Source organism: Melanerpes formicivorus, unplaced genomic scaffold (genome assembly GCF_026170545.1).
Source record: "Melanerpes formicivorus ecotype bairdi unplaced genomic scaffold, bMelFor1.0.p_v2 SCAF_11, whole genome shotgun sequence".
NCBI lineage: Eukaryota > Metazoa > Chordata > Aves > Piciformes > Picidae > Melanerpes > Melanerpes formicivorus.
The window spans coordinates 17,341,541-17,355,462 of NW_027142363.1; the positions used below are offsets into that span (position 1 = coordinate 17,341,541).

A 13,922-nucleotide genomic window follows, 5' to 3' on the forward strand; every position below is an offset into this window, starting at 1 on the left:
CCCTATTTGGGGGCCATTGAGTGATGAATGAAGGCATGAACCCTGTTGCTGTTCAGCAACAAGATTCCAGAAATGCAAAGGGCAGAGAATCTCAGAAATGTCCTCCCCAGAGGTCCTTTATAGAATCCCCAGCATTACAGTCTCAGAGTCCCACTTACAGCAGAAGTCCCGGGTGCCCTTAACAGATGAAGCAGCTAACAGAAGTCCCAGATATCCCTAGCAGCATCCCTACACCAAAGTCCTTGCCAGATGTGACCGTTTGAGGCTGTCCCCTTAAGAAAGGGAATATTGTGGTCAGATGTTTGTAAACGAAAGACGGATCTAAACTAATTTCATTGGTATATTGGGAGGAAGCACCTTCTGAACTGGGAGTGCAGCAGAGTATCCTGGGCATTCCTGCACTTTTCTGGTCAGTCTTACTTTTTCCCCTTTGCAGCTCACAGAGTTCTGGGCTTTCGGCCAAGGCTTGACCCTGAAACTGATAAGCTGCAAGGCCTGTATTAACTGCTTTCCAATTAACACATAACTGCTTTTAATTTTTTTCTCTTTTCTCTCTTTCTAACCCTCTCTGGGGAAAGGGCGAGAGAAGGGGGAGCAAAGGTGGGGAACCCCCTCAGCAGAGGGGGGGAACTCTCATTTCTGTGCTACTTTATTGGATATTTTTGTATATATTGTGAATATTGTAAATTCTGTATATTCCCCTGCATGTCCTGTATTGCTTTGTAAATATACAGCACCCACTGCTTTGCTAATTCAGCTGTGAGGTTTTTTTTTCTTCACTCACCGGGGGGAGGAGGCCTTTCCCTTCCACCCCTCAACACCAGATAAAGTAGTGAACTAACAGCAGCAGGAGTCCCTAGCAGCCCAGACTGAAGACCCCTTACTTAAGCCCCTAACTGAAGCAGTAGTGCCCATTACTCAGAGGGGCTCCTGTTTTAACACTCTCTGTTATAACTCCCTTGACCAGTAAATTACAACCACATATATAAGCTAAAATCTTTTCCCAATAAGAGGTGCCAGCATGTCCAGGAGGTGGCTTCTGCAGCATGTTCCAGTCAAAGGGTGCCAATGTGAGGAAGTTCTTGGCATCCATGGAATGTTACTGTTTTGCTTTGTGGCTAAGGAATTGGTCAGCTAAGGAATCATGCACTCTGGACATGTCCAGCAGCTGCCCTCAGAATAATGGCTGCAACAATGAGGGAACTGGCAGATGAGCTCATCAAGCCACTGTCCATTATTTTTCAGCAGTCCTGGCTCACTGGAGAGGTACCAGATGACTGGAAGCTGACAACGTGATGCCCCTCCACAAGAATGGCCAGAAGGAGGAACAGGGAATTATAGGCCTGTCAGCCTGACCTAAGTGCCATGCAGGATTATGGAACAGGTCATTTTGAGTGCAATCATACAGCACCTACAGGATGGCCAGGGGATCAGGCCCAGTCAGCATGGATTTAGGAAGGGCAGGTCCTGCCTGCCCAAACTTATCTCCTTCTATGCCCAGGTGACTGCCTGGTGGATGTGGGGCAGGCTGTGGATGTAGTCTGCCTGGACTTCATCAAGGCCTTTGACACTGTCCCCCACAGCAAACTCCTGGCCAAGCTGTCAGCCCCTGGCTTGGCCAGCAGCACGCTGAGCTGGGTTAGGAACTGGCTGGAGGCTGAGCCCAGAGAGTGGTGGTGAATGGTGCCACATCCAGCTGGCAGCCAGGCACCAGTGGTGTCCCCCAGGGATCAGTGCTGGGCCCCACCCTGTTCAGTAGGCTGAACATGAGCCAGCAGCCTATATCAGGAACAGTGTGGCCAGCAAGAACAGGAAGGTAATTCTGCCCCGTGCTCAGCACTGGTTAGGCCACACCTTGAGTCCTGTGTCCAGTTCTGGGCTCCTCAGTTTAGGAAAGATGTTGAGCTGCTGGAAGGTGTCCAGAGAAGGGCAACAAAGCTGGGGAGGGGTCTGGAGCACAGCCCTGTGAGGAGAGGCTGAGGGAGCTGGGGTTGCTTAGCCTGGAGAAGAGGAGGCTCAGGGGAGACCTTCTTGCTGTCTCCAACTCCCTGAAGGGAGGTTGTAGCCAGGTGGGGATTGGTCTCTTCTCCCAGGCACCCAGCACCAGAACAAGAAGACACAGTCTCAAGCTGCACCGGGGAGGTTTAGGCTGGAGGTGAGGAAGAAGTTCTTCATAGAAAGAGTGATTTGCCATTGGAATGTGCTTCCCAGGGGGGTGGTGGGTTCAATGTCCGTGGAGGTGTTTAAGAAGAGCCTGGATGAGGCACTTAGTGCCATGGTCAAGTTGATTAGATGGTGTTGGGTGATAGGTTGGACTTGATGATCTTGGAAGTCTCTCCCAACCTGGTTGATTCTGTGATTCTGTGATTATTAGAAGATCAGAGCATGCTGGCATTGATGTTGTTCATCTCCCATACTCCAGTGACTGTAAGGCTCCTCTTCAGGCTGATAACTGGGTAACTTTCCTCCAGTCTCAGCATTCACTGGGATGAATCCAAGCATGAGAGATGCCCTACCCCAGCTGGAAGGCTAATGGGAGAGTGAGGCACACACTGCAGGGCCTGTGCCAGCCATTGCTATCAAGGCTGAGTAAAAAATTTAATTTATTTTAATGTAGCTATTGAAGCATTTTAATTCCATCCAAGGAAATAACATGACAATCTACAAATATTCATTTCCTGCTTCTAAATGAATTTGATTCAGCTGTGCTGATTCACTTCTCCTTTTTGAATTTTACTTTGAGACTCACTTCGAGACTTGCTTCTCACTTCAGGCACAGGGATTGAAGGATTGTGAGCCTTAAAAATTGCAATCTGTATTCTGTATTTCGTACAGGGATATTGAAACAGGGATAATATAGTCTGTTCTTTCTGTAAGGCCCCATTTTCAGTCATTACTACCGGATATTGTGAGCAAACAGAATAGTCACCAGTGGTGTCCTGCAGGGAACAGTGCTGGGCCCCATCCTCTTTAACATCTTCATTGATGATCTGGATGAGGAGATTGAGTCAGTCATCAGCAAATTTGCAGATGACACCAAGTTGGGAGCAGATGTGGGTCAGTTAGAGGGCAGAAGGACTCTGCAGAGGGACCTCGACCGACTGGACAGATGGACAGAGTCCAACAGGATGGCATTCGGCAAATCCAAGTGCTGGGTGCTGCACTTTGGCCACAACAACCCCATGCAGAGCTACAGGCTGTGGTCAGAGTGGCTGGAGAGCAGCCAGGCAGAAAGGGACCTTGGGGTGCTGATTGACAGCTGGCTGAACATGAGCCTGCAGTGTGCCCAGGTGGCCAAGAAGGCCAAGAGCATCCTGGCCTGCATCAAGAAGAGTGTGGCCAGCAGGAGCAGGGAAGTCATTGTGCCCTGTGCTCAGCACTGGTTAGGCCACACCTTGAGTCCTGTGTCCAGTTCTGGGCCCCTCAGTTTAGGAAGGACATCAAGACAAGGGCAACAAGGCTGGTGAGACGCCTTGACAATGGCCCTGTGAGGAAAGGCTGAGGGAGCTGGGGTTGTTTAGCCTGGAGAAGAGGAGGCTCAGGGGCGACCTCATTGCTCTCTACAACTCCCTGAAGGGTGATTGTAGCCAGGAGGGGGTTGGCCTCTTCTCTCTAGCAACCAGCACCAGAACAAGAGGACACAGTCTCGAGCTGCACCAGGGGAAGTTTAGGCTGGAGGTGAGGAGAAAGTTCTTCACAGAGAGAGTAGTTCGCCATTGGAACGTGCTGCCCAGGGAGGTGTTGCAGTCACCGTCCCTGGAGGTGTTCAAGAGGGGATTGGATGTGGCACTTGGTGCCATGGTCTAGTCATGAGGTCTGTGGTGACAGGTTGGACTCAGTGATCTTTGAGGTCTCTTCCAACCTTGGTGGTACTGTGATACTATGAAACCCCATATATATGAGACTTGTATGCCTTTAAAGAAAAGATAGTTCTCTGGGACAAGTTCCAACATGACAACATTCTGCCTATGAATATTTATAGATCCATCCAAATTGGTGAATACTGAATTTGCCAATAAACAATGTGGAGGGTTGATTTTTTTTGTTACTTTTCATTGGAAAAAGACTGAAAATTATTTGCAAATTGGGTCAAATTCAGTACATAAATCTGGTAAAAAAGAATTTTTTTTGCTTAAAAAAAGTTCAGACTTACTGATTGAAAGAAGCTTTTGCATGCACAATTTTATTCAAATTGCCAAAAAACCCACCAAAAATCCACCCCCCACCCCCCCAAAACGAAAGCACCTCAAAGCAGACCTTTAAACAGTATTGAATAGCATGAAGCAGCTCAAAATTTTTCATTTGTGGTTATGGTGGTTTCAGGCTGTGGCTTTAAAATTCAGTTACTGATTTGGAGCAGAAAAGTAGAAAAATGTAAATCAATCACTCTTGGGTGTAAAAAGGAAAACAAAAGATTACTCTAAACAAATTCATTGGGTAAATATCTGGAATAAGAGGAGCTGTACCATAACAACTCTGCCCTTTTCTGATCTCTAGCTGTTTTGCTTCTCTCAGGAGAGAGAACCTACTCATTGGCTGGCTTTGGCTAAGTCTAACTTCACTGCTCCTCTCTCTTGTCCCTTTTGTACAGGGGGGTAAGGGGGAGGGCAGGGAGGGAGAAGCTGGTAGCTTCTCCTGCTCCTTGGCCAGGGGGATCATTGTGCTGTTTATTAAATGCAAATATCTGTATAATATTGTAACTCCTGTCTATTTTGTACATATCCATTGCATTCCACTGTAGAGTGTAGGTTTTGCTTGTAGATACAGCTTCATTTGCTTCTAACTGAGTTGGTCTGGCAAAAGTTAAAGCTGGGGGTGGAATCTTCAACCCACCACAGTGGTGAAGGTTTTTAAGTGAGCAAAAGTCAACTTGGGATTTTTTTTAATGCAAGGCTTGCATTACTTGTTGCATGTTAGCAGCAGGATCCTGATACATAGAATAGAATAGAATAGAATAGAATAGAATAGAATAGAATAGAATAGAATAGAATAGAATAGAATAGAATAGAATAGACCAGGTTGGAAGAGACCTTCAAGATCATCGTGTCCAACATATCACCCAACACCACCTAATCAACTAAACCATGCAACCAAGCACCCCATCCAGTCTCCTCCTGAACACCTCCTCCAGTGATGGTGACAGCAATGTTTCCATGTTGCAATGAAAGCTTTTCATGGAGATGTACCAGTGATTTGTTAGAACTGTGCAGGCAGCCATTGGGCTGTTGTCTGAATGTGCATACAGATTGCATTAAGAAATTACTGTTGCTTCTTGCCCTTGGCTTATGAATGTGGAAGCGTTCAAGTGCGGCAGTGTTCTGGTGTTTCTTCTGTGCACCAGGTGGCCTCACTTGTACTTGGATTTTTCTTTGTTTGCTTGTTTTTAATTCTTTTTTTAACATTTAAAATGAAAATTGTCATGCTGTATATTTGAAGCCTGTTATTTTTTTACAGCAATTGATACCAGATGAGATTTTAGGTTTCTGTGTCCGCAGTGAACCCTAGCTGCCTTTCCTCCTCCTCTCAGCACAGACTGAGATGTAGCTTGTGTTTAAATAAGGGTGTGAACAGTGCACAATCTAAATAGTGCAGAAGGAAAGTCCTGTTCCAACACATGACATTTCTGAATCAACCACTGCACAAATACATTTGTTTGTTTGGTATGCATTGGGGTTTGACGTGGGAATGAAAACAATGTATTGGTATTTCCAACGGATGGACCTACTATTTTCCAGTTGTCTCTAGCTGCAGGTGAGTGATTTGGAAAGTAAATGATGGAAGAAAAACAGAGGCATAAAGGAGACAATGGCATAAAGGCTACCAAGAAAGCAATTTGCGGGAATGCAGAGGCAAGAGATGGAAAAGAAGACAGCTTTGGAATGGAATGGAATGGAATGGAATGGAATGGAATGGAATGGAATGGAATGGAATGGAACGGAACGGAACGGAACAGGACAGGACAGGACAGGACAGGACAGGACAGAACAGAACAGAATAGAATAGAATAGAATAGAATAGAATAGAATAGAATAGAATTAACCATGTTGGAAAAGACCACAGAGATCATCAAGTACGACCTATCATCCAACACCATCTAATCAACTAAACCATGGCACCAAGCACCTCAACCAGTTTATTCCTAAACCCCTCCAGTGATGGTGACTCCACCACCTCCTTGGGCAGCATACTCCAATGGCCAAACTCTCTTTCTGTGAAGAAATTCTTCCTAACATCCAGCTTAAACCAACTCCCACCTGGCTACAACCTCCCTTCACATAGTTCTAGAGAGCAATAAGGTCTCCCACATCCCCAAGGTGTCTTTGCTAATGGTGATATGGAAGAAGAAATGCAGCATATGCTGCTTGTTGGCCTATAGAAGTGATCACAATGAGACAAGGAAGATAAATTGCAGTGAGAGGATGACGTGGAAGTATTCACCTGACAGTGACCCTGCTCTTTGTATTTACCCTGTGAACCTTGGTGAAGAGGGAAATTACACCTGTGAAATTGCCAGCAACAGTGCAGGGAATGTTCTTTCTTTATCTTTGCTGACTGTGGTAGGTAAGACACACCTTGTGATTTTTAATTTTGTGTGTGTGTAGATAAAAATGATTTGATTTGGCAGTAAAAGGTGCATACTGAAGCTGAAAATAAAGAGGTAAGCTGATCTCCCTTATTTCCCTGCTGTTGAATTCTTGATTCTACCTACCTGATCTCCTAAATATTTTAAGTGGAACTTCAGTGAACTGCTTTCTGCACAATGTGCACTCTTGTACTTCTAGGCCTTCATGTAATCCACTCCTCTCTGTCATCCCATCTCCTTTTACTGCGGCAGTCACCTCTCAGAAAACAAGAGGAAGCTGTACTTTTAGATGCAGCAGTTTTGGGGACAGTTACCTTGGTTTTTCTGACATTTGTTTTTCCCCAAAGATCTTTGGTGGCAACATTTGAAGTGATTCTAAGATCTCTTAAATTGATCATGAAAACAAAACAAAACAGAAAACAAACAAAACAAAACAGAAAACAAACAAAACCCCACAGCAACCCCCAGAACCTCTTTTTCTGTTTCTTAGTTGGTGGTTTTATACTGAATTTGAAATAAGGGTTGTGGCTCAGTGACTCTGACCTGTGACAGGAGCAGGGTAGCTGTCTGTCAAGCTGTATTTGGTTTGGCTGAGCTGGAGTTAATTCTCCTCACAGCACCCTTGTAGTGCTGTGTTTTGCAGCAGTAGTTGGTAACACAGAAGACTTTTGGCTACTGTTGAATAAGTATCCAGGTTGTTGTCTTTTCAACATTTCCCTGCCCCAAGACTACGCTGAGGGGTGGGCAAGATTTTGGGAGGGGACACGGCCGAGCTGCCTGACCCAGACTTGCCAAAGGGGTATTCCATGGCATATGATGTCAGCTCAGATATAAGAATGCAGTGAAAGAAGGAAGTGGGGGGATTTGTCCACGTCATCTATCCTGCTAAGGAAGCACTAAGCTTAGAGAGCCCTGCTGCCCAAGCCTGACCATCGTCCTGCTGGTGGAAAGCAGAGACTAACATCTCTTTCTCTCTCTGTGCTTTTGCTTCCGTGTGGTCTATTGCCTTTGTTTATTGTTGATATTAAATTGCTTCTATCTTATTACTGGCTTTTGTTATATTTTTTCCTCTCTCCCCTGTCCACGTAAGAGTGATAGAGCAACTTTGGTGGACATCTGACCCCGAGGCCAGGTCCAAACCACCACACAAGCATCTGCCGGGAAGCCAGCTGATGAAATCTCCTGGATCCCTGAAAGTGATTACAGCATTGAGGAAGAAGTCTATCAGCCCAATGGAACAGTGACCAGAGTGAACTCAATAGGCTGGGTCAACAGGATGCTTCCCACTGCATTTCCCAACATCACCTGCGTATTTGCCCATCCAGCTACAAACCAAATTCTGTCCCTAGACCTGTCACGTAAATGTCATTGTTTTCTAATTGCTTTTCATCATGCTCTTGGGCTTCTTTGTACTGCTCTGTGCAGCTGTTCCCACTGAGTGCCAGGGCTCTGCAGCTTGTTTAGGAGGGTTATAAGCCAAAGTTCTAATGCATGCTGAAAAATTTTGAGTTAGTCAATCAAACCCAAATGTTTCATGGCGTTGTATGGTGAAACTCTCAGTAGTTTTTTCTCCCTCTCTTCTTTCTCTCCCTGTTGTGATTTACAAGAGTTCACAGAACCACAGAATCAAAAAGGTTGGAAAAGACCTCAGAGATCATCCAGTCTAACCTGTCACCCAACACCTCATGACTAACTAAACCATGGCTCCAAGTGCCACATCCAATCCCCTCTTGAACACCTCCAGGGATGGGGACTCCACCACCGCCCTGGGCAGCACATTCCAATGGACAGTTACTCTCTCTGTGAAGAACTTTCTCCTCACCTCCAGCCCAAACTTCCCCTGGTACTGCTTGAGACTGTGTCCTCTTGTTCTGGTGCTGGTTGCCTGGGAGAAGAGACCAACCCCCACCTGGCTACAACCTCCCTTCAGGGAGTTGTAGACAGCAAGAAGGTCTCCCCTGAGCCTCCTCTTCTCCAGGCTAAACAATCCCAGCTCCCTCAGCCTCTCCTCACAGGGCTGTGCTCCAGACCTCTCCCCAGCCTTCTTGGCCTTCTCTGGACACGTTCAGGAGTCTCAATGTCCTTCTTAAATTGAGGAGCCCAGAACTGGACACAGAACTCAAGGTGTGGCCTAACCAGTGCTGAGCACAGGGCACAAGGACTTCCCTGCTCCTGCTGGCCACACTATTTTGATGCCAGCCAGGATGCCATTGGACTTCTGGGCACACTGCTGGCTCATGTTCAGCCTACTATTAACCAGTACCCCCAGGTCCCTTTCTGCCTGGCTGCTCTCCAGCCACTCCGACCCCAGCTTGTGGCACTGCATGGGGTTGTTGTGGCCAATGTGTAGAACCTCGCACTTAGATGTGTTCAATCTCCTGCCCTTGGACTCTGCCCATCTGTCCAGCCTGGCAAGGCCCCTCTGCAGAGCTCTTCTGTCCTCTAACAGATCAACTCCTGCCCCCAGCTTGCTGTCATCTGCAAATTTACTGATGATGGACTCAATCCCCTCGTCCAGATCATCAATAAAGATATTGAACAGGATGGGGCCCAGCACTGATTCCTGGGGGGCACCATTAGTGCCTGGCTGCCAGCTGGATGTGACACCATTCACCACCACTCTCTGGGCTCAGCCTTCCAGCCAGTTCCTAACCCAGCACAGAGTGCTGCTGTCCAAGCCACAAGCTGCCAGCAGAGTTCCTTATTCTGCTTTTTGTGAGCTGATTCTGGCTGCAGTCCAGGTGCCCATTAACCTGCTCTATCACTCTCCCTCCTTGATAACACAGGGGGAGAAAAATACAGAAAAACTCATGGGTCAAGACAAGGACAGGGAGGTTACTCACCAATTACTGTCATGGGCAAAACAGACTCCTCTTGCAGAAATTAATGTAATTTTTGCCAATCAAATTATAGTAGGAGAGTGACAAATAAGAGCAAAACTAAAAGCAACCTTGCCACACAAACCAAATACACTGCTTCAATAATCTTTTTAATCACTGATAACAGGAAAGTCGTTTTCAGCAGCCACTGTAATAGAACTCACTGATTTTTAGTGTGAAGCATGGAACCCCTGAGAAAAATAATCCTTGGAGAATGTTTGTCTGTGACTCTTCAGCGAATTTTCACAGAATCATAGAATCATTAAAATTGGAAAAGACCTCTAAGATTATCAAGTCTAACTGCAGACCAAACGTCACTGTGTCCTCTGAGCCATGTACCAAAGTACCATGTCTACACATTTTTTAACACCTCCAGGGATGATGACTCTATCACTTCCCTTGGCAATCTGTTACAATGTCTGACCACTCTTTCAGTAAAGAAATGTTTCCTAGTATCCACTCTAAACTTCCCCTGGCACAACTGGAAGCCATTGTCATCTTGACCTGTCAATGGTAACAGGTAATTAACCTGTTAACAAGAAGTAATCCAGTGTGAAAGGTAATAAAAGGTAAAATTCAGCTTCTCAGCTGTGTTAGAAGTCTATTCCAGCAGGACTTGTAAGAACACCAAAATATCTCAGTAGAGGCATGATAGACAGAAGTCAGCATCAGTTAGTCATTAGTAACAGCATATTGCAAGGATGGTTGGTCAGTTCTGTTGTTGCAGAGCTAGTATCAGTTGAAGAAAAGGAGACTGCAAGCAAATGAAATGAAAATGTGTGTGCACACAGAAATCACTGGGTATGCAAGGCAGTTTCATATTGCTGGTTGGCATTCAGACATCTCATCAGTACCTCTCAGCTCATTTGAACTGTGGGGGTAAAGGATTATTATTCTCCTCTGCTTGAGGTATGTAGTAACATCACATAGTCAGTGGATACAGATGTCTAGCTCTATAACTAACTTTCTTTTCTCATCTCTCAGACACTTCCCCTAGAATTCCTTATCTCCTGATAGGAGGATCTGAAAGTGTTGCTGCTGTCACTAGTATGATAGAATAGAATAGAATAGAATAGAATAGAATAGAATAGAATAGAATAGAATAGAATAGAATAGAATAGAATAGAATAGAATAGAATAGAATAGAATGGAATGGAATGGAATGGAATGGAATGGAATAGACCAGGTTGGAAGAGATCTCAGAGATCATTGAGTCCAACGTATCACCCAGGACCATCTAATCAACTAAACCATGGCACCAAGTGCATCATCCAGTCTCTTCCTAAGCACCTCCAGTGATGGTGACTCCACCTCCCCCCCCAGGCAGCACATTCCAATGGCAGTCTCTCTCTCTATGAAGAATTTCTTCCTAAAATCCAGACTAAACCTCCTCTGGCACAGCTTGAGACTGTGTCCTCTTCTTCTGGTGCTGGGTGCCTGGGAGAAGAGACCAACCCCACCTGGCTACAACCTCCCTTCAGGGAGTTGGAGACAGCAAGAAGGTCTACCCTGAGCCGCCTCTTCTCCAGGCTAAACAACCCCAGCTCCCTCAGCCTCTCCTCACAGAGCTGTGCTCCAGACCCCTCCCCAGCTTTGTTGCCCTTCTCTGGACACCTTCCAGCAGCTCAACATCTTTCCTAAACTGAGGAGCCCAGAACTGGACACAGGACTCAAGGTGTGGCCTAATCAGTGCTGAGTCCAGGGCACAATGACTTCCCTGCTCCTGCTGGCCACATGTGGTGGTGAGAGAAGGCTCAGCTCTCCCTCCCCCACAAAGAAAGAAACCACAGCTAACTCAGTAGGAGAAGCAAGATGAACCAAATCTATACTTACAAGAAGGATAAAACGCAGTGAATGTATACACAACATATACAGCATTTACAATATACACAGAAATACACAGCAAAGAAAGCAATACAGAACAAAACTCCCTCCTCCGGCCAGAGGAGGGTTCCCGCCCCCGTAACCCCCTCTCTCCCCCCACCTCCCTTTTTTTCCAAAAAGGGTTAGAGAGAGAGAAAAGGTAATTATTAAGGAGGAAATTCTTGTTAGGCTCAAAATGCATGCAAGGATTAGTTTCTTATCTCAAGGTTAACAGGTCCTGCTGCTGTTGCTCAGAAGCAGACAGGCTGAAGAGACAGAAAAGACTGGAACTGAGAGAGACTCAAACTGAACTAAAACTTAAAGTTGCATTTTACCTATCTACCAATGAAATTCATTTAGAATATCTGAATGTTTTAAAAACATTCAGCCAGTGTGTTCCAGCAACTGTCCCTTTCTTAAAGGCACAGCCTCAAACTGTCACAGTCCACCCCTTTTAACAATTTCATTGGCTGTTCGTACTGTCCATCCAATCTAAAACAATATTTACAGTTTGTAAGTGAAGTTTATAGTCCATTCCAGCTATCTTCAGATGTAGATGATTCAGAAGTCCAAGAAAATCAGGAAACAAGAAAATGGAAAACAGTTTGTCTCTTCGCAGACGAACTGAAGAAAAGGGAAACAGGGAAACAGGGACACAGGGACTCTCAGTTGACTCAGGGCTCTCAGGGTTCTCAGGGTTCATACACCGTAGATTCCTCAGAGATTCTTCCTTGGGACATGATGTAGCTGTACAACAGTCTGAAATTAAACTCTTTCAGCTAAAGTTAAATTTCTTTGTGGTATACACTGAATTTCACCATTCTCTTGCATTACCCAATAAGTGTGACCCGGACCTTCAGCTGAAACCACCCCTTGGACAGGTTTAGCCTCTCCTGAGGGTGAAAATACCCAAACAGTTTTACCTAACAGATTCTTTTCTCTAACAACAGGAACTCTATCACCTTCTACTTTCTGTAGCAGATCTGAATGTGCAGGTCCAGCTCGGTTCACTGAACCTCTACTATTTACCAGCCAGGTTGCTTGTCCTAAATGCTTTTCCCAGTTTTTCAAAGATCCACCCCCCATGGCTTTAAGAGTGGTCTTCAACAAACCGTTGTAGCGTTCAATCTTCCCTGAAGCTGGTGCATAGTAGGGAATGTGGAATATCCACTCAATACCGTGCTCTTTGGCCCAGCTCTTCACAAGGTTGTTTTTGAAATGAGTTCCGTTGTCTGACTCAATCCTCTCTGGAGTTCCGTGTCTCCACAGGATCTGTCTCTCCAGACCGAGAATGGTGTTGCGTGCAGTTACATGTGGAACTGGATAAGTTTCTAACCATCCAGTGCTTGCCTCTACCATAGCAAGCATGTATTGCTTACCAGAACGAGAACGTGGTAGAGTGATGTAGTCAATCTGCCAAGCTTCACCATATTTGTACTTGGACCATCTGTCACCATACCACAGGGGCTTAATTCGCTTTGTCTGCTTAATAGCAGCACAAATGTCACAGTCATGGATGACTTGTGTGATAGTATCCATGGAAATGTCTATGGATCTGTCACGAGCCCATTGGTATGTTGCATCTCTGCCTTGATGTCCTGACGAATCATGAGCCCACTGAGCTAAGAACATCTCACCTCGGTGTTTCCAGTCGAGATCAAGATTAGAGTCCATGTCTACTTGAGAAACTCTTGCAGCTAGATCTGCCTGATGGTTGTGTTGTTGTTCCTCAGTAGCTTTGCTCTTGGCAATGTGAGCATCAATGTGTCTCACCTTCACTGGAATTCTCGTGATTCGATCAGCAATGTCCTGCCATAGGTCAGCTGACCAAATAGGCTTTCCTTTTCTCTGCCAACCATTCTTTTTCCAGTCCTTTAGCCAACCCCACAGAGCATTGAGTATTCAGTATTCAGTATTCCTAAGGTTGGAAGGGACAGCTACCATCCATGAGTCGGTGTTGAGATAAAGCTTTGGATTTATTCTCCAGGCCCTTCCCCAGCTTCCTTGCCCTCCTCTGCACTGGCTGCAGCATCTCAACATCTCTCTTGTATTGAGGTGCCCAAAACTGAAGACAATACTCGAGGTGTGACCTCAACAGAACTGAGTATAAAGAGGAAAATCACTTCCTTACTCCTGCCAGACACAGCATTTCTAATACAAGCCAGGATGCCATTGTTTTTTTGGCGACACGGGCACAATGATTGCTCATATTCATTTTTTTTTTTCTTTAAATATGTATATATATATGTGAGTGTATGTATATATATATGTATGTGTGTATATATATGTGGTTAGGAAAGCAAAAGCAGAGTTAGAATTGATTCTAGCCAGGGAAGTTAAAGGGAACACTAAGAATTTCTACAGGTATATTAATGGGAAGAAGAAGACAAGGGAAGGTGTGGGCCCCCTCAGAAAGGAAACTGGTGAAATGGTCACAAGTGATGAGGAAAAGGCTGAGGTACTCAATAATTTCTTTACCTCAGTCTTCACTGCAAGGGCCTCTAGCCACACTCCTGGTGTCATGGAAGACAATGACAGGGACAGGGAGGAAGAACTGCCTATTGTAAGTGAAGGTCAGGTTTGTGATCACCTGAAGA

General features: G+C 45.5%; 1 protein-coding gene across 1 annotated transcript; it reads left to right on the forward strand.

Moving 5' to 3' along the window:
• Positions 1-1,194: 1,194 nt before the first annotated feature.
• Positions 1,195-12,072, forward strand: LOC137444282 (cell surface glycoprotein CD200 receptor 1-B-like). The gene is made up of 7 exons (XM_068144821.1): positions 1,195-1,266; positions 5,736-5,751; positions 6,280-6,561; positions 7,117-7,167; positions 7,735-7,941; positions 10,447-10,509; positions 11,945-12,072. The coding sequence occupies exons 1-7, from the start codon at positions 1,195-1,197 to the stop codon at positions 12,070-12,072; spliced, it is 819 nt and encodes a 272-aa protein (XP_068000922.1).
• Positions 12,073-13,922: the final 1,850 nt, after the last annotated feature.

What these genes read in the sequence shown, in the direction of transcription:
- LOC137444282 (XM_068144821.1), top strand. Translation starts at nt 1,195, where the DNA reads ATGAGGGAACTGGCAGATGAGCTCATCAAGCCACTGTCCATTATTTTT. An exon ending in ATCTTTGCTGACTGTGGTAG is followed by an intron (nt 6,562 to 7,116) that starts GTAAGACACACC and finishes GTTGTGGCTCAG; the next exon opens with TGACTCTGACCTGTGACAGG. An exon ending in AAGTGTTGCTGCTGTCACTA is followed by an intron (nt 10,510 to 11,944) that starts GTATGATAGAAT and finishes GTCTCTTCGCAG; the next exon opens with ACGAACTGAAGAAAAGGGAA.